The 18,537-nt window shown below is 39.1% G+C and overlaps 1 protein-coding gene across 1 annotated transcript in view; it reads left to right on the top strand.

Annotated features, from left to right (window-relative positions):
* The first annotated feature begins 779 nt into the window (after positions 1-779).
* COQ3 (coenzyme Q3, methyltransferase) overlaps positions 780-18,537 on the top strand; it is a 49,108-nt gene continuing 31,350 nt past the window's right edge. The window contains exon 1 of the mRNA XM_037844623.1: positions 780-913. Within this exon, the coding sequence (XP_037700551.1) occupies positions 805-913 (109 nt within the window). The 5' untranslated portion in view covers positions 780-804. The remainder of the gene's footprint in view (positions 914-18,537) is intronic.

The following is an 18,537-nucleotide window of genomic DNA, read 5'->3' on the forward strand; positions in this document are numbered from 1 at the left end:
CAGCCATTCTTGATAGGAGGTCAATGTTGTAGCTAAGGAACCATAAGTGAAAGACCATTCCTGATCATTACAATTCACTAATTCCAAGGATCTTTACCAATTTGATTTTGCCTGTTGAAAAAGTAAAATGATATTTTTGGCTTTAATATTAGAAATTTACAATCGTTCCTACCCAACTAAAGGCTTTTGTACTTTTAGAAAACGTTACTGGTCACTTTCTAGTTCTAAATGGAGTTTGCCTAGCCTGGATGGGTAATCTAATGTATATCCTGTATAGGACATTAGCCAAGTCACTTGCAGAAATAAATTGTCTGTAAGTTGAATTGCTGGTCCTCTGGAATTTGAATGCCTTGAAACGGGATTTCTACCCTTAGAGAAGAAACGCTTCCATGCTTTTGTGATTCTAAGAGGGGCATTGTCTTGCAGGAGTGTATATGGCCTTGGGGAGACATTTACTAAGTATAAAGTAGAGCTACGCAGGAATGAATACTAGATCATATAGCGTAGAGTGGTGGGATGATTGATGGTTGGCCTTTGACCATGAGATGTGAGGTGATCATACAGGAATAGGCATAACAGAGAACCTCATAGGTCATAGAAACATTAAATAGTTCCACTTGTGTCCATTATTAGCCAGATGCTGAGCGTGAAGAGTAACTATAATCATAGATACGTGATAAAACCCATTTATAATATAAAATGATTAAGTTTGCTCCAGACGGCGCGAGGGTGGTTCCCGGAAGTTTTCTGTTGGGACTCTTGAGCGGGAGGGACCGGAAAAGAGGTGGATCTTTTTCTGTCGCAATGTCGGGAGGTCGTAAGCTGAGCTCCTCCGTTAGTCGTTTTTTAGGAGTCTTTAGTTCTATGTGCCGAGGCACTCTGGCCGACCATCCTCGCCTAACTTTGTCGGCGGGTGAGTGTGTGTGTGTGTCCATGTGTATGTGTATGTGTAGGTTCTTTTCACGCGGGCCCCACTGGAGACTGGCGATTCTGCGCAGGCGCGGGGAGGGGCGGCAGGCTATCGCGGTATTCCGCTGCGCGCTGTGCCTGCACCAGCTGCGGTCTCGTCCCGTGTCTCGCAGTTGTACTCTGGCTTGGGTATCTCCCTTTGCTTCCGAGAGATCCGGCAAACGAGTTGAGAACTAGTGGTTTGGGGCTGGAAAGAGCCCCGCCCGCTGACCGCTGCCATTCATTGAACGACCTTTGTCTAAACTTGACAGGGCTCCCTGTTCCAGGGGCGACGACCTACTCTGCCTGCCGGAGTTGTCAACGATCCTGCTTCCTTTTTTTTGGAAGGGACGGGAAAGTCATACCAGCTGCTGTCTCATAATTATTAGTAGCGTTGTATTTGTGTTTTATTTGCACGTCTTGCATGCTTTCAGAAATAATTTAAGGTAGCTATTTTTTTCATTAGTATGTTAATTCGACGGACTATTGGCGAAAAAAATATCACACCGAACTGGGTGCTTGTGGACTTGTCTTAATTACTTAACTCCTAATAACCAGAAAGTTAAGTTCATCCTTTACGCGAAACTCATTTAACAAATGCTGTATGTCAAGCACTATTATAGGCACTGTGAATTTCAAAATGAATTATACTTCGATTCTTAAAAAATGTTAGGATAGATCAGGATATAATGAGAAAAAAGTGGTGACCCAAAGGATCACAGATAGAGTTAAGTTAGTTTTTTACATACAGTGAAAAACAGTGCCGCAAATAAAAATTACGGTTGAAATCTTTGTGTATCCATATAGAAAAATGACTTGGATATAATGTTAAGAAAGTAAGTTACATATCAGTATGAGTTTGAAGATACAGATGAACATGTAAAGAGAGAATGTACACCAAAATTTTAGCAGTGATTTATCTGTGATAGATCTATCATTCAGTCATTCTTTTTATTCTCTTTTTCTGCAGTTTTTCCAGTGGACATCTATGTCTTTTATAATCATACATTTTTTAAAAATACAATAAAACTATTTCCAACTCTAGGGAGATGAACACAGAAGGAGCATCTGGGATCAGAGACGCTTCCTGAATGAAGTATTAAGGGAGCTGTCTTGAAGGAGTTGACCAGTTTTAGAAGCAGGTGGACTAGCTAAAGGACTAACTTGGGTATCTATAACGAGCTTTCTGGGAATAGTAAAGTGTGTGGATGGAGGGCAGGAGGTGGGGCCGGGAATGGTAAGGGATGAGACAGGGGACTTTTAGGCCATGACAAGTTCATGAAAGGCCACATAGACATTCTGAGGTTGACTTTATCCTGAAGACAGTGGGGAATTACTGAAGGAGCAATGTGATCATACTTGTGTCTAAGAAATACTACTTGGTAGCCGTGTTGATAGTGGGTTGGAGGCAGGCAAGACTGAAAGTCAGGGAGGCATTAGAATAATCTAGACAATAAAAGATTGGCCGGGTAGGGGCTGTGTCTGTCTCTTGTCTTTTTCAGTGTCTTACTCTGTGTGCTTAGTGTGGTACCTGGTACAAGCAAAATAAATTACTTTTGAATGAATTAAATGAAAAAAATTTAATACCTTTCAAATCTCAAATCCAGGATGATTGCAAACTTAAGTAGAGAAGGAATTGGTTGCATTCTGTTTATTAGGACAAACTAAATTAGTCTCAGTTGTGGCAACTTTGAGAACTCTGACAATATGGATGACTGAGGAATTAATTTTCTACAAATAGAGTAGGTGAAAGGCAGATCAGTGGATGTCACTGTAGAGGGCAGGAACTGTGTTAAAATCTCTGAGGCTCAGTTTTTTTTGTTTGTTTTGTTTTTTTGTAAAGCAACAAAATCATTTACTGGGAATCTTACGATTGAAATTCAAGGAACAGATTCAGGTAGCAACCTAAATTTTGTCCTAAGTTAGAGTTGTCAAGAAAGGTTTTTTAAAAGGAAAAAGAGGAAAAAAAATAAGGTGGGTAGGTTGAGGGTCTTAAAAATAGGCTTTGTTTTTTTTTTAGAAAGGGAGTGTTGTTTTGTTTGTTTGTTTTTTGTCCCCAGTTTTCTACTCATCCATCCATAAACTAGACAAAGGAGATTGTGGCCCACATGGCTTTCCCAATCACATTGTCACCCCTCATAAGCTACATTTTTATGCAATCATCTTCAAGATTCAAGGGTTCTGGGTTGTAGTTTGATAGTTTCAGGTATTTACTGCTAGCTATTCCAATTCATTAGAACCTAAAAAGGGTTGTCTATATTGTGCGTAAGAGTGCCCACTAGAGTGACCTCTTGGCTCCTTTTGGAATCTTTCTGCCACTGAAGCTTATTTCATTTCCTTTCATATCCCCCTTATGGTCAAGATGTTCTCCATCCCATGATGCTGGGTCTAGATTCCTCTCCAGGAGTCATATTCCACATTGCCAGGGAGATTTACACCCCTAGGTGTCAGATCCCACATGGTGGGGGGAGGGCAGGGAGTTCACCTGCTGAGTTGGCTTAGCTAGAGAGAGAGGGCCACATCTGAGCAACAGAGAGGCATTTGGGAGGAGCCTCTTTGGCATGATTATAGGCAGGCCTGGTCTGAGGCTCGGTTTTGTAATAATAATATATATATCACAGTTTGTATAATTATCTAATAATATCTCAATTAACTGCCAAAAGTTATAAAGGAAGTGATATTTGAACTTGTATTAAAAGGTAGTCCATACAGGGTTGGTGAAAGGGAATAACATGAGCCAAAAGGCCAGAAGCACAAACATGTTCTATTTTTGTAGAACATTGAAGTGGACTTGGACCAAACTGTGAAGGACCTATTAAAAAACAAAACGAAATGAAAACCATAAAGAGCTCAGAAGAAAAATTGGCAGAGACTATGAAATTATAAGACATGAAATACATGTGCCCATTAAATTTAAGAGGATTTTAAACCTCACTCATGATAATTAAAACTACACTGAGATACCATTTCACCTTTTGGATAGCAAAGATAAAAGTTTAATAACATATTGTGTGGGTGACAATGTGAGGAAACCAGCACTACAAATTGGTTCAATATTTATGGGTGCAATTACAAGCTTGCCCTCTGATAGCAGTTCTCGGAATTTTTACCTACAGGCAGACTCAAACACATATGAAGTTACCATGTATAAGGTGTTTAATTTCATGTTTTTAATAATAGTAAAAAATTGGAAATAACCTAGTTGTCCACTAACAAAGGACTGCTTAAATAAATTAATAGATAGCCATGCGATGGTTTACCATGCAGTCATTTAAAAAAAACAAAAGGAAATTAGGAAGCTCTTTATGCTGTACTCTGAAATAATCTCTAACATACTTTGGTAGCTGAAAAAAAGGGTGCAAAAGAATGTGTATATTGTGCTACACTTTGCATAAAATAAGAGGAATAATAGATACACAAAAATGATTGCATAGGTATAAAATATCTGTGAAAGCATACATTAATTGCTCAAGGGAAGGAAATTGAATGGGTTGTCACGTGTAGGAGAGCTACTTCATAGTGTACACATTTATACTTTTAAATTTTTTAAAACTTTTTATTTTGAAATAATTTAAGACTCACAAGAAGTTGCAGAAATAGCACAGAAAATTCCTGTATACCCTTCACTCAGCTGTCACTGTTCCCCAGTGACAACATCTTAGCCCTTGCACATAGTCAAAGGAAATTGACGTGGTACCATACTATTAACTAAACTACAGACCTTATTTGGATTTCACCACATTTTATAGATGTTCTGTGTGTGTTTGTCTTTGTGTGTGTAGTAAGTAATATGGCATTTTATCACATACATAGGTTTGTTTAACAGTGACCACAACATACAGAACTGTTCCCATTTCTGGTTCTACTCCTTTAGTCAGATCCACCCCAGCCTTAATCCCTGGCAACTCCTGATCTGTTCTCTATCACTATAGTTTTGCTATTTCAACAGTGTTATATAAATGGATGTTTAATATGTACCTTTTGAGATTTTTTTTCTTTCCTGCTCAGTATAAATACCCTTGGAATCCATCCAAGTTGTTGTATCTATTAATAGTTTGTTCCATGGTATGAATGTACCACAATTTGCTTAACCATTCATCTACTGTGGATATTTTGGTGGTTTCCAGTTTTTGGCTATTACGAATAAAGCGACTGTGAATATTTGTGTACAGGTTTTTGTATGGACGTGAATTCATTTCTCTGGTATAAATGCCCAGGAATGCATTTGGTGGGTCATGTGGTAAGTCTATGTTTAACTTTGTTATAAACTGACAAATTGCTTTCCAAAGTGGCTGTACTATTTTACACTCCTGACAGCAATGTATTAAGAAATCTAGTTACTTCATATCCAGGTGTGCCCTTGGTGTTGACAGTATTTTTTATTTTAGCCATTTTGACTGGTATGTAGTAGCATTGCGCTGTGGCTTTATTTTGCATTCCCCTAATGATTAGTGATGTTGAACATCTCTTCATTTGCTTACTTGCCATTTGTAGATCTTCTTTGATAAAGTGTTCATGTTTTTTGCCCATTTTATAATTGGATTTCTGTTTTGGTTTTTTTTTTAATGTTTGTTTTTGTTTTTATTTTTTACTGTTGAGTTAGGAAAGATCCTTATATAGTCTGGATAAAAATCCTTTGTTGATATGGTTTTAGAAATATTTCCTCCCAATTTCTGACTTGTCTTTTCTTTATCTTTCACAGAGCAAAAGTTTTAAATTTTGATTAAGTCTAATTTATCAATTATTTCTTTTATGGATTGTGCTTTTGGTGTCCTTTTAAGAAATCTGCCTAACCTTAGGTCATGAAGATTTTCTCCTTTATTTCTTTCTAAAAGTTGTATAGTTTGCATTTTGCAGTTAGACTAGGATCTATCCATTTTGAGTTCATTTTTGAGTAAGGTGAGAGATTTAGGCTGATGGGTTTTTTTGATTGTCTTTTTTTTTTTAATAAGAAATTTTATTTTGAGATAAATTCAAACTTACAGAAACAGTTGCAAAAACAGTACAAACCCCATACATAGAACTCCAGCATACCCCGACCTCCCTCCCCCGATACCCCTATCCACCACCTTTAACATCCTGTCACACCACCATTTCTTTCTTTCTTTCCCTCCCTCCCTCCCTCTCTCCCTCCCTATCATCCATCATCTATTGCTCTGTCTTCTGAACATACGAGAGCAAGCTGCACACAATCCTTGAAAAAACAATATAATTCACATATACATTTCCCATGAACAAGAACATTCTTTTATGCAATCCCATTAAACGCAGCTAAGAAGTTCAAGAAATTCAACCTTGATACAAAGCTTACATTCTATATTTCCTTTTTTTTTTTCCTTATGTCCCATCTGTGTCCCTTTGAGCCTCCTTTCCTCCATCCTCAGATCCTGTCCAGGATCATCCTTGGCATTTGTCATCTATTTAGACTGTCTTGTCTTTTTTTTTTTCAATTGTGGAAACATATATACAGCCTAAATCTTCCCATTCCACCCCCTCCCTAGCATTCCATTTGTGGGATTAATCACATTTAGAATGTTGCAATGCTATCACCTTCCCACCATCCATTTCTAGAAGTTTCCCTTCACCCCAAACAGAAACCCTACACTCATTTCTTAACTCCCCATTGCCCCTTCTCCCACTTCTCAGAACCCCTACTCTACTTTTCAACTCTATGGTCATATTCTCTGACACTTTCTTTTTGTTTACCGTGGGGCTTAAATTTAACATCTTAAATGTATAACAATCTTGTTTTTCTTTGATACCAACTTAACTTCAATATGACACATAAACTATGTTCCTATGCTCCCTCATTCACCCACTTTTATGCAGTTCTTGTCAAAAATTACATATTTTACATTGAGCCCAAAACCACTGATTTATCATTACAGTTTATGTATTTTAGATCCTGTAGGAAGTAAAGAGTGGAGTTACAAATCAAAAATACAGTAGTATTGCCATTTATATTTACAATGTGATCTTTAGTGGTACACTTTATTTCTTCATGTAGTTTCAGTCAATTGTTTAGTGTCCCTTCCTTTCAGCCTGCTCAGCTCCCTTTAGCATTTCTTATAGGACTGATCTACTAGTGGTGAAGTCCCTCAGCTTTTTTCTCTGTCACTAGGGCTCCCTTTAGTATCTGAAGTAGGGCGGGTCTTTTATTAGCAAAATCTCTCAGCATTTGTTTGTCTGTGAAAAATGGAAGCTCTCCCTCAAATTTGAAGGAGAGTTTTGCTGGGTACAGTATTCTTGGTTGGAAATTTTTCTGTCTCAGAATTTTAAATATGTCATGCCACTGCCTTCTCGCCTCCATGGTGGCCACTGAGTAGTCACTACTTAGTCTTATGTTGTTTCCTTTGTATGTGGTGAATTGCTTTTCTCTTGCTGCTTTCAGAACTTGCTCCTTTTCTTCAGTATTTGACAGTCTGATCAGAATATGTCTTGGAGTGGGTTTATTTGGATTTATTCTATTTGGAGTTCTCTGGGCATTTATGCTTTGTATGTTTATATTGTGTAGAAGGTTTGGGAAGTTTTCCCCAACAATTTCTTTGAATACTCTTTCTAGACCTTTACCCTTCTCTTCCCCTTCTGGGACACCAATGAGTCTTAAATTTGGACATTATATTTTATCTATTGTATCCCTGAGATCCATTTTGATTTTTTCGATTTTTTTCCCCATTCTTTCTTTTGTTCTTTCATTTTCTGTTCTGTGGTCCTCGAGGAGGCTGAGTTGTTGTGCACCTTCCTCTAATCTTGTATTATGAGTATCCAGAGTCTTTTTAATTTAGCCAACAGTTTCTTTAATTTCCATAAAATCTTCTATTTTTTTATTTACTCTTACAATTTCTTCTTTATGCTCTTCTAGGGTCTTCTTTATGTCCTTTATATTCTGTGCCATGCTCTTCTTCATGTCCTTTATATCCTGAGCCATGCTTTTGTTGCCTGTCTGTAATTCTTTGATTAATTGTGCCAGGTACTGTGTGTCTTGTGATCTTCTGATTTGGGTGTTTTGGTTTGGGTTCTCCATATCGTCTGGTTTTATCATATGCTTTAAGATTTTCTGTTGTTTTTGGCCTCTTGGCATTTGCTTTACTTGATCCCTAATTTGACAGAACTGCAGCTTGGTGGTGTACACTTTCTCTAACTAACCAGCAGATGGCGTCCGTGAGTCACCTATTCCCCTCAAGTCAGTTCTCCCTCACTTTGTCTTTGTGGTTTGTGGGGGTCTGATTCTTGTGGGGTCCAACTGGTGCACCAAGTTTGGGTGTGTTGCTGGTGCTGTCTGCCTTGAATGTGGGGCGTGTGTCTGGGTGGTTAGGCAGGCAGGACAGCTTTAATAATCAAACCTCCCAGGTGTTCCCAGAGATTTAAGGCTGTTGCAGGAGCCTAAGCCTTCATTTCAGTCTTTCCACCAATTGTCTCTGCCGTTGACCCACAAGTCCTTGGTATTCATGTAGGGTCCCTGGGATTTCCGAGCAATTCCCCCTTCCCAGCTGTGCTCTTCCAGGACCTCTGCTGAGGGAGGGCTGCGCCACATCATTAGTGTGCACCGGCCCTCCAGGGAAGCCTTGGGTTGCTGGGCCATGCAAGGTCACTCCCAGCCCGCTTCAAAGATGGTGAATGGGACTCATTAACTTCCCCCTTTTCACACAGCTCCGCCCTCCCAGCTCTGGGACAATCAGCCGTGGGTACATTAAAGGCCACTGTCCACAGCCGATATTGTGGCATGTGTGTAGTGCTGCAGGAAAGATTCCCCATCACACTGGGTTTCTTGGCATGGCTCTGGGCTGTAGGTCTGGCCCGGTCAGGAGCGTCCCTCGCCCACTGGGGAGATGGCTGCAAGGAATGCGTTGTTTTTTTTTTTTCTCCTTTTGGCTCCCCTCTGCTCCTCTGGTCTTGAGACAGCAGCGGGTATGGGAAAGGGTATCCTCCATGCCAGACACCAAGGCATTAGCCCAGCCCGCTCCCGCCGTGCTTCAGTGCGCAGCTCTCCCTGTCGTACCTGCAGCCACTCTGGGACTTTTTTTTCTTTAAAGAACTAGTCTGTCTCCAAATGCCAGCCCACCATTTCCCCACACCACAGCGCAGCCGCTGGACTTTCAGCTGGCTTACTCACTCGTTTCAGAATGCAGGCTCCTGGTTTCACCAAATGCACGTTCCCTGTGGATTTAACAGACCTTGTCCAGCTGGTGCTACACTGGAAGTGGTGTTCTGGGTCACTTTCTGGTTTTTATCTAGTATTTTTCACAGAGGTGTTTTTTTGCCCTGTCTCACCTAGCCACCATCGTAGGTTCCTCCTGTTTTGTTTTGTTTTGCCTCAGGAAGTCTAATCATTTCCACACCATTTATTGAAAAGCAGTTTTTCAATGAATTTTTCCCATGAATTGCTTTTACACCTTTGTGAACAATCGGTTGGGAAGACCTGCATTGGTCTATTTCTGGATTTCTCTCTTCCATTGATAAATATGCTTGTCCCTCCTCCACTATCACACATTATTGATTACAATAGCTAGATAATAAGTCTTAAAATTAGGTAATATGATTCCTGTACTTTTCTTTTTCTTTTTCAGTATTGTTCTACCTTTTCTATTTCTTTTGCCTTTTCCATATAAATTTTACAATCAGCTTGTCTATATCTTTATAAAAAAAAAAAAGCTTGGAATTTTGATAAGAATTTTATGATACTTAAAGATCAATGTAGGAAGATCTGATACCTTTAATATGTTGAGTCTTCCAATCCATGGATAAAGCATGTCTTTCCATTTGATAAGGTCTTCATTGATTTCTTTTGTTAGTATTTTGTAATAATTTACATGTATATGATTTTTGAGTGAAGTATTTTATAATTTGCAGTTAGATCTTATTGGTTGATGGTATCGTTCAGTTCTGTATTCTTGCTGATTGTCTAGTGGTTCTGCCAATTACTGGGAAAGGATGGGTAAGTCACCAACTATAATTGTGGGTATTTCAATTTCTCCTTTCAGTTTTGTCCATTTTTGCTCTATGTGCTTTGAAATTTTGTTGTTTTCTGCATACACATTTAGAATAGCTTTGTTTTCTTGGTGGGTTGCCCTATTACACCATGGTTGCCATGGCATAATGTTCTTCTTTGTCTCTGGTAATTTTCTTTCCTCTGAAGTTTACTTTGTGTAAGTGTTTATTGAACAAATGAACGTTCTACAGCAGAGTAACTAGTTCATGAAGCAGTTCTTTATGTAAGTTTGAACATATAGATTGGATGATTGAGCTCTTCAAAGTGTCATATACTTACATGTATTTTTTCCTATGTAAAGGGTGTTGGGCATGTCTATAAATCCATTTCATGTAGCTAAAATGGAATTTACAGAATTTGAACTAGTTCTTTTAAATAACTTTTTTGATTAGAGAAGTTGTAGAGTCACAGAATAATCATGTAGAAAATGCAGAATTCCCATATACCTCTCCCTTTCCCCTGCACATACAGTTTTCCATATTATTAACACTTTGCATTAATCTGGTACCTTTGTTATAATTGATGAAAATAGTTATGATTGTACTATTAACTATAGTCTATAGTTTACATTAGGGTTCAATGTGTTGTACATTCCTATGTTGATTTTTTAAAGAATTTTTAGTCTAGTAACTTATATACAACCTAAAATTGCCCCTTATAACCACATACAAATATATAATTCACTGCTGTTAATTACATCCACAATGTTGTGCTATCGTCACCACCATCCATTACGAAAATTTTTTCCTTTGCCACAAATAGAAATTCTGTACCAATTAAGCATTAACTCCCCATACCCTACTCCCACGGTGACCTCTGGAAACCTGTATTCTAATTTCTGTCTATGAATTTTGCTTATTCTAATCATTTAGAATATCGGTGAGGCCATGCAGTGTTTGTCCTTTTGTGTCTGACTTATGTCGTTCAATATGATGTCACATGTATCAGAACTTCATTCCTGTTTACCGCCAAATAATAGCCGATTATATGTATCTACCACATATTGTTTATCCATTCATCAGTTGATGGACACTTGGGTTGTCTCCATCTTCTGTTAATTGGGAATAATGCCATTGTGAACATCAGTGTGCAAATATCTGTTCAAGACCATACTTTTCATTTTTTTTTGGTATATACCTAGAAGTGGAACTGCTGGGTCATATAATTCTATACTTATCTTTCTGTGGAGCCATCAACCTGTTTTCCACGGTGGCTATACCATATTACATTTCCACTATTTCTCCACATTCTCTCCAACACTTGTTATCATTTTGTTTTTAAATAGCTATTCTCGTGGATGTGAAATGATATCTCATTGAGGTTTTAATTAGCATTTCCCTAATGGCTAATGTTGGCAAGCATCTTGTCATGTGCTTTTTTGGCCATTTGTGTATCTTTGGAGAAATGCTTGTTCAAGTCTTTTGCTCATTTTAAAATTGGGTTGTTTATCTTTTTGTTGTTGAGTTGCAGGATTTCTTTATATATTCCAGATATTAAAAACTTGCAGGATATGTGGTTTGCAATATTTTTTTTTACCATTCTATAGGTTGTCTTTATTTGCATGATAAAGACCTTTGATGCACAAAAGTTTTAAATTTTGATGAAGTCCCATTTATTTATTTTTGTTATTGTTGCTCGTGGTTTGGTAAACTCACTGCCCTCCCCCTAGGTGGGACATGACTCCCAGGGGTGTTAATCTCTCTGGCAGCATGGGACATGACTCCTGGGAATGAACCTGGACCTGGCACTGTGGGATTGAGAAAGTCTTCTTGACCAAAAGGGAGAAGAGAAATGAAAGAAAATAAAGTTTCAGTGGCTGAGAGATTTCAAATAGGGTCGAGAGGTCATTCTGGAGGTTATTCTTATGCGTTATATAGGTTTGCCTTTTCAGCTTTTAGTGTATTGGAATAGCTGGAAGGAAATACCAGAAACTGTTGAACTGCAACCCAGGAGCCTTGTTTTTGAGGATGACTATATAACTATGTAGCTTACACGTGTGACTGTGGAATTGTGAAAACCTTGTGGCTCACACTCCCTTTATCCATTGTATGGACGGATGAGTAGAAAAATGGGAACAAAAATTAAATGAATAATAGGTGGCTGGGGAGAATGGGATGTTTTGGATGTTCTTCTTTACTTGTATTTTTATACAAGTAAAGAAAAATTTGTTTATAAGCTCCAGTAGCTTTGTTGTGGCTGTTTCAGGATTTTCCTTATATAGGATTATATCATCTGCAAATAGGGAAAGTTTTAACTCTTCCTTTCTGATTTGGATGTCTTTTATTTATTTTTCTTGCCTCATTATCCTGGCTATAATGTCCAGTACAGTGTTGAGTTAACAGGGGTGACAATTGGTTCCTTGTCTTGCTGATCTTAGAGGGAAAGTTTTCAATTTTTCACCATTGAGCATGATATTAGCTGTGGGTTTTTCATTTATTTTCTTTATCATGTTGAAGAAGTTTCCTTCTATTCCTAGTTTTCTAGGTGTTTTTATCGAGAAGGTATGTTGGATTTTGTCAAATGCCTTTTCTGTGTCGGTTCAGATGATCATGTGGGGTTTTTCCTTCATTCCATTAATGTGGTGTATTACATTAATTGATTTTATTATATTGAACCACCCTTGTATACCTGGGATAAATCCCATATAATCATGGTGTATAATTCTTTTAATGTGTTTTTGGATTTGGTTTGCTAGTATTTTATTGAGATATTTTACATCTGTATTCATAAGGGATATTGGTCTGTCATTTTCTTTTCTTTTGGTTATTTATCGGGATTTGGTATTAGGGTGACATTGCCGTCATAGAATGAGTTAGGGTACATTTCCTCCTCTTCAATTTTTTGGAAGAGCTTGAACAGGATTAGTGTTCATTCTTCTTGGAATGTTTGGTAAGATACAACTGTGAAGCCTTCTGGTCCTGGACTTTATTGGGAAGTTTTTGATTATTGATTCAATCTCTTTAATGGTTATTGGTCTGTTGTAATCTTCTGTTTCTTCTTGAGTCAATGTAAGTAAATTGTTTTTAGGAAGTTGTTCATTTCATCTACATTATCTAATTTGTTGGCGTACTGTCATTCATGGTATTCTCTTACAATCCTTTTTATTTCTGTGGGGTCAGTAAGAATTTCCTCCTTTTCATTTCTGACTTCAGTTATTTGCATCTTCTCTTTTTTTTCTTTGTCAGTGTACCTAAAGGTTTTTTGATTTTATTAACCTTTTCATAGAACCAACCTTTGGTTTTGTTGAATTTCTCTATTATAGTTTTTCAATTCTCGATTTCATTTATCTCTGCTATAATCTTTGTTACTTACTTCGACTCAATTTGGGTTTAGTTTGCTCTTCTTTTTCTAGTTGTGAGGTTAGTTCTGTAAAATGAGACCTTCTTTTTTATTGTAAGCATTTAGAGCTATAAATTTCCCTCTCAGCACTTCGTTTGTTGCATCCCATAAGTTTTTTATGCTGTTTTTGTTTTCATTCACCTCATGACATTTTCTAATTTTCCTTGTCACTTTTCCTTTGACCCACTGATTTAAGACTATATTGTTTATAAATTCATTAACCTCGCCCCTACGTGGGACATGACTCCCAGGGGAGTGAATCTTGCTAGCAATGTGGGATGCAACTCCCAGGAATGAGCATGGCCCTGGCATCAAGGGATTACAAATGCCTTTGTTCTGGTTTGCTAATGCTGCAGTTTTGCAAAACACCAGAAATGGATTGGCTTTTATAAAGGGGGTTTATTTGGTTACAAAGTTACAGTCTTAAGGCCATAAAGTGTCCAAGGTAAGGCATCCACAATAGGGTACCTTCACTGGAGAAAGGCCATTGGCATCTGAAAAACCTTTGTTAGCTGGGAAGATGTGGCTGGCGTCTGCTTGCTCCTAGGTTGCATTTCAAAATCACATTCTCCAAAATGTCAGCGTCAACTTTCAACAGCCATCTTCAAAATGTCTCTCTAAGCTGTAGCAGCAAGCTCCTTCTGTCTAAACTCTTATATAGGACTCCAATGATTAAATCAAGACATGCTGAATGGGTGGGGCCACACCTCCATGGAAATAATCTAATCAAAGGTATTACCACAGATAATTGGGTCACATCTCCATGGAAGCAATCTAATCCAAAGAATCCAACCTAATTAATACTAATATGTCTGGCCCCACAAGATTACATTAAAGAACATGGCATTTGGGGGGACACAAGACATCCAAACTGGACAGCCTTCTTGACCAAAAGGGAGAAAAGAAAGGTAACAAAATAAGGTTACGGAGAGAGGGAAGATGGCAGCATAGAGAGGAGTGGAAGCTAAGTAGTCCCCCTGGAACAACTGAAAAAAAACAGGAACAACTAATGAATGATCCAGAATAACTGCGGGGGCTGGGGGGTGGCAAACGAGACCATCCACCAACCTGAATTGGGAGGAATGCCCGAGATCACAGCATAAAATCTGTAAGTAAAACCTGCGGATCCAAATTGTGAAACCCCCTCCCGTATAGCCCGAGCTGCAAAGCCTTGTGGTGCCAGAGAGAAGCTCTCTCCCAGCAAGCAGATATAGCTCAGCTGAGCTCCAACTGGGGTTTTAAGTAGCAAGTGTGAACTGCTCACTACAGGTACGAATCCCCGAAAATAGACAGAGGCTTTGGGTGACGACTGACCTTGGAGAGCTGGAGGGTCGCCTTGGACTAGGTATGAAGGAGACTATCTGTTTCTTTTTTTGGCTCAGTGGAGAAAGCCCCAGCCATTTTCACTTCCCAGTGCTGTGACTCAGAGAAGGGTGGAGATAGCAGAAGCAGAGAGAGACCTTTGAAATGCTAATGACCTCCCCCTAGGGGGGGCTATCTTCTCCAAGAGGAAAGGGGTGGGGCCCTTTCCATTCAGAACCAGACCCCAGAGCCTGGGGGAACATGGCCATACTACCTCACACCAGTCAAGAATTATAGGCTAAAAAGGAGAAAAAAACGCACGACTTGCAGCCATCTCCCCGGTGGGCAGGGGCACTCCTGTCCAGGGCCAAACCCACAGCACCAAGCTGCACCAAGAAACCCAGTGTGACAGGGAGTCTTTCCCGCAGCACCGCGCACATGCCACAATATCAGCCATGGACAGTGGCCTTGAATACACCCATGGCTGATTGTCCCAGAGCTGGAAGGGCCGAGCTGTGCGGAAGGGGGAAGTTAACGTGTCCCATTCAACCATCTTTGAAGCGGGCTGGGAACACCCCTGCACAGCCCAGCATCCCAGGGCATCCCTGGAGGCTGGTGTGCACTTGTGACGTAGCACGGCCCTCCCTCCCTCAGCAGAGGTCCTGGAAGAGCACAGCAGGGAAGGGAGAACCACTCAGAAATCCCAGGGAACCTACACCAATGCCAAGGACTTTTGGGTCAGTAGCAGAGAACAGCCTTAAATCTCCGGGAACACCTGGGAGGTTTGTTTATTAAAGCTGCCCTTCCTCCCTAACCGCTCAGACGGATGCCCCTCATTTGGGGTGGACAGCACTGACAGCTTACCCAAATTAAGTGCACCGAGTGGACCCCACAGGGGTCACATCCCCACACACCATGAAGACAGGATTGGGGAGAGCTGACTTGAAGGGAATTGGTGACTCACAGACACCATCTGCTCGTTGGTTGGAGAGAGTTTACACCACCAAGCTGCAATTCAGACAAATTAAAGATCAAGTAAAGCAAATGCCAAGAGGCCAAAAACAACAGAAAATCTTAAAGCTTATGATAAAACTAGACGATATGGAGAACCCAAACCTAAACATCCAAATCAAAAGATCACAAGACACACAGTACTTGGCACAATTAATCAAAGAACTACAGACAGGCAACAAGAGCATGGCACAGGATATAAAGGACATGAAGAAGAGCATGGCACAGAATATAAAAGGCATAAAGAAGACCCTAGAAGACCATAAAGAAGGTATTGCAAGAGTAAATTAAAAAAAGAAGATCTTATGGAACTTTAAGAAACTGCAGGCCAAATTAAAAAGACTCTGGATACTCATAATACAAGATTAGAGGAAGTTGAACAACAACTCAGCCTCCTCGAGGACCACAGAACAGAAAATGAAAGAACAAAAGAAAGAATGGGGAAAAAAATCAAAAAAATCGAAATGGATCTCAGGGATATGTTAGATAAAATAAAATGTCCAAATTTAAGACTCATTGGTGTCCCAGAAGGGGAAGAGAAGGGTAAAGGTCTAGAAAGAGTATTCAAAGAAATTGTTGGGGAAAACTCCCCAAACCTTCCACACAATATAAATACACAAAGCATAAATGCCCAGTGAACTCCAAATAGAATAAATCCAAATAAACCCACTCCAAGACATATTCTGTTCAGACTGTCAACTACTGAAGAGAAGGGGCAAGTTCTGAAAGCAGCAAGAGAAAAGCAATTCACCACATACAAAGGAAACAACATAAGACTAAATAGTGACTACTCAGAGGCCACCATGGAGGCGAGAAGGCAGTGGCATGACATATTTAAAATTCTGAGAGAGAGAAAAATTTCCAACCAAGAATACTTTATCCAGCAAAACTCTCCTTCAAATTTGAGGGAGAGCTTAAATTTTTCACAGAAAAACAAATGCTGAGAGATTTTGCTCACAAAAGACCTGCTCTACTTCAGATACTAAAGGGAGCCCTAGCGACAGAGAAACAAAGGAAGGAGAGAGAGATAAAGAGAATTTTAACAGACATATATAGAATATTACATCCCAGGTCACTGGGACACACATTCTTCTGTAGTGATCATGGGTCTTTCCCCAGAATGGACCATATGCTGGGACATAAAAACAAGCCTCAATAAAAAAAAAAATGAATTTGTTCAAAGCACATTCTCTGACCACAATGGAATACAAATAGAAGTCAATAACCATCAGAGACTTGGAGAATTCACAAACACCTGGAGGATAAAAACGAGGGAGAGATGAAAACATCCCTGGATAATCAAAAGCTGAGGGACTTCATCACCAGTAATCAGGCCTATAAGAAATGCTAAAGGGAGTTGAGCAGGCTGAAAGGAAGGGACACTAAACAATTGACTGAAACTACATGAAGAAATAGATTTCCAGTAAAGATCACATGGTAAATATAAATAGCAATACTACTGTATTTTTGATTTGTAACTCCGCTATTTAGTTCCTACAGGATCTAAAATTGTAAGCTGTAATGATAAATCAGTGGTTTTGGACTCAATGTAAAATACGTAATTTTAGACACAAAGTACATAAAGGTGGGGGGAATGATGGAGTATAGGAACATAATTTATGTGTCATATTGAAGTTAAGTTGGTATCAAAGAAAAACAAGATTGTTATAGATCTAAGATGTTAAATTTAAGCCCCACGGTAAACACAAAGAAAGTGTCAGAGAATATGACCATAGAGATAAAAAGTAGAGTAGGGGTTCTGAGAAGTGGTGGAAGGGGCAATGGGAGTTAAGAAATGAGAGTAGGGTTTCTGTTTGGGGTGAAGGGAAACTTCTAGAAATGGATGGTGGGAAGATGATAGAATTGCAACATTCTAAATGTGATTAATCCCAGAAATGGAATGCTAGGGAGGGGGTGGAATGGGAAGATTTAGGCTGTATATATGTTTCCACAATTGAAAAAAAAAAAAAAAAAAAAAGGGCAGTCTAAATAGATGACAATTAAATGCCAAGGATGATCCTGGATGAGATCTGAGGCTGGAGGAGAGGAGGCTCAAAGGGACACAAATGGGACACAAGGAAAAAAAAAAAAAGGAAATACAGAATGTAAGCTTTATATCAATGTTGGATTTCTTGAACTTCTTAGCTGCGTTTAATGGGATTGCATAAAAGAATGTTCTTGTCCATGGGAAAGGTATATGTGAATTATATTGTTTGTTCAAAGATATGTGCAGCTTGCTCTCATATGGTCAGAGGACAGAGCAATAGATGATGGATGATAGATAGGGAGGGAGGGAGGGAGAGAGGGAGGGAAAGAAAAATGGTGGTGTGACAAGATGTTAAAGGTGGTGGATAGAGGTATTGAGGGAGGGGAGTCGGGGTATGATGGAGTTCTATGTGTGGGGTTTGTACTGTTTTGCAACTGTTCCTGTAAGATTGAATTTATTTCAAAATTAAATTAATTAAATTTAAAAAAAAATAAGGTTATACTAGCTAAGAGATTTCAAATAGAGTCAAAAGGCTGTCCCAAAGGTTACTTTTATGGAAGCTTCCCGCTAGCTATCCCAAATGGCCACAGTATGCCAAGCCCTAACCAACAGTAGTCCCAAAATACCTAGGTCCCTATCTGGGATTCTATGAAAGTTTCACTCACAAAGTTTATCTCTCAGAAACTTAAATCCACCAGAGTGTTCTTATGCCAGACAAGTCCTAAAACCCAGCCTCTTTAAAAACAACAACCAGATATAGCCCTCTTCCCCATAATGTCAACACCATATTCAATAGGAACAAGTTAGGGTGGTCACTGCCTAGACACCCCTGAAGATCGAGAAAGTGATTAAACGAGAGGAAGGGGTAGCAACAGACAAGATAGGATTTAACAAAGCCTTACATATACTGAATCTTTATATAAACATATATTTTTAGGCGCTAGGGTATTAGAATAGCTAG

Source organism: Choloepus didactylus, chromosome 7 (genome assembly GCF_015220235.1).
Source record: "Choloepus didactylus isolate mChoDid1 chromosome 7, mChoDid1.pri, whole genome shotgun sequence".
Lineage (NCBI taxonomy): Eukaryota > Metazoa > Chordata > Mammalia > Pilosa > Megalonychidae > Choloepus > Choloepus didactylus.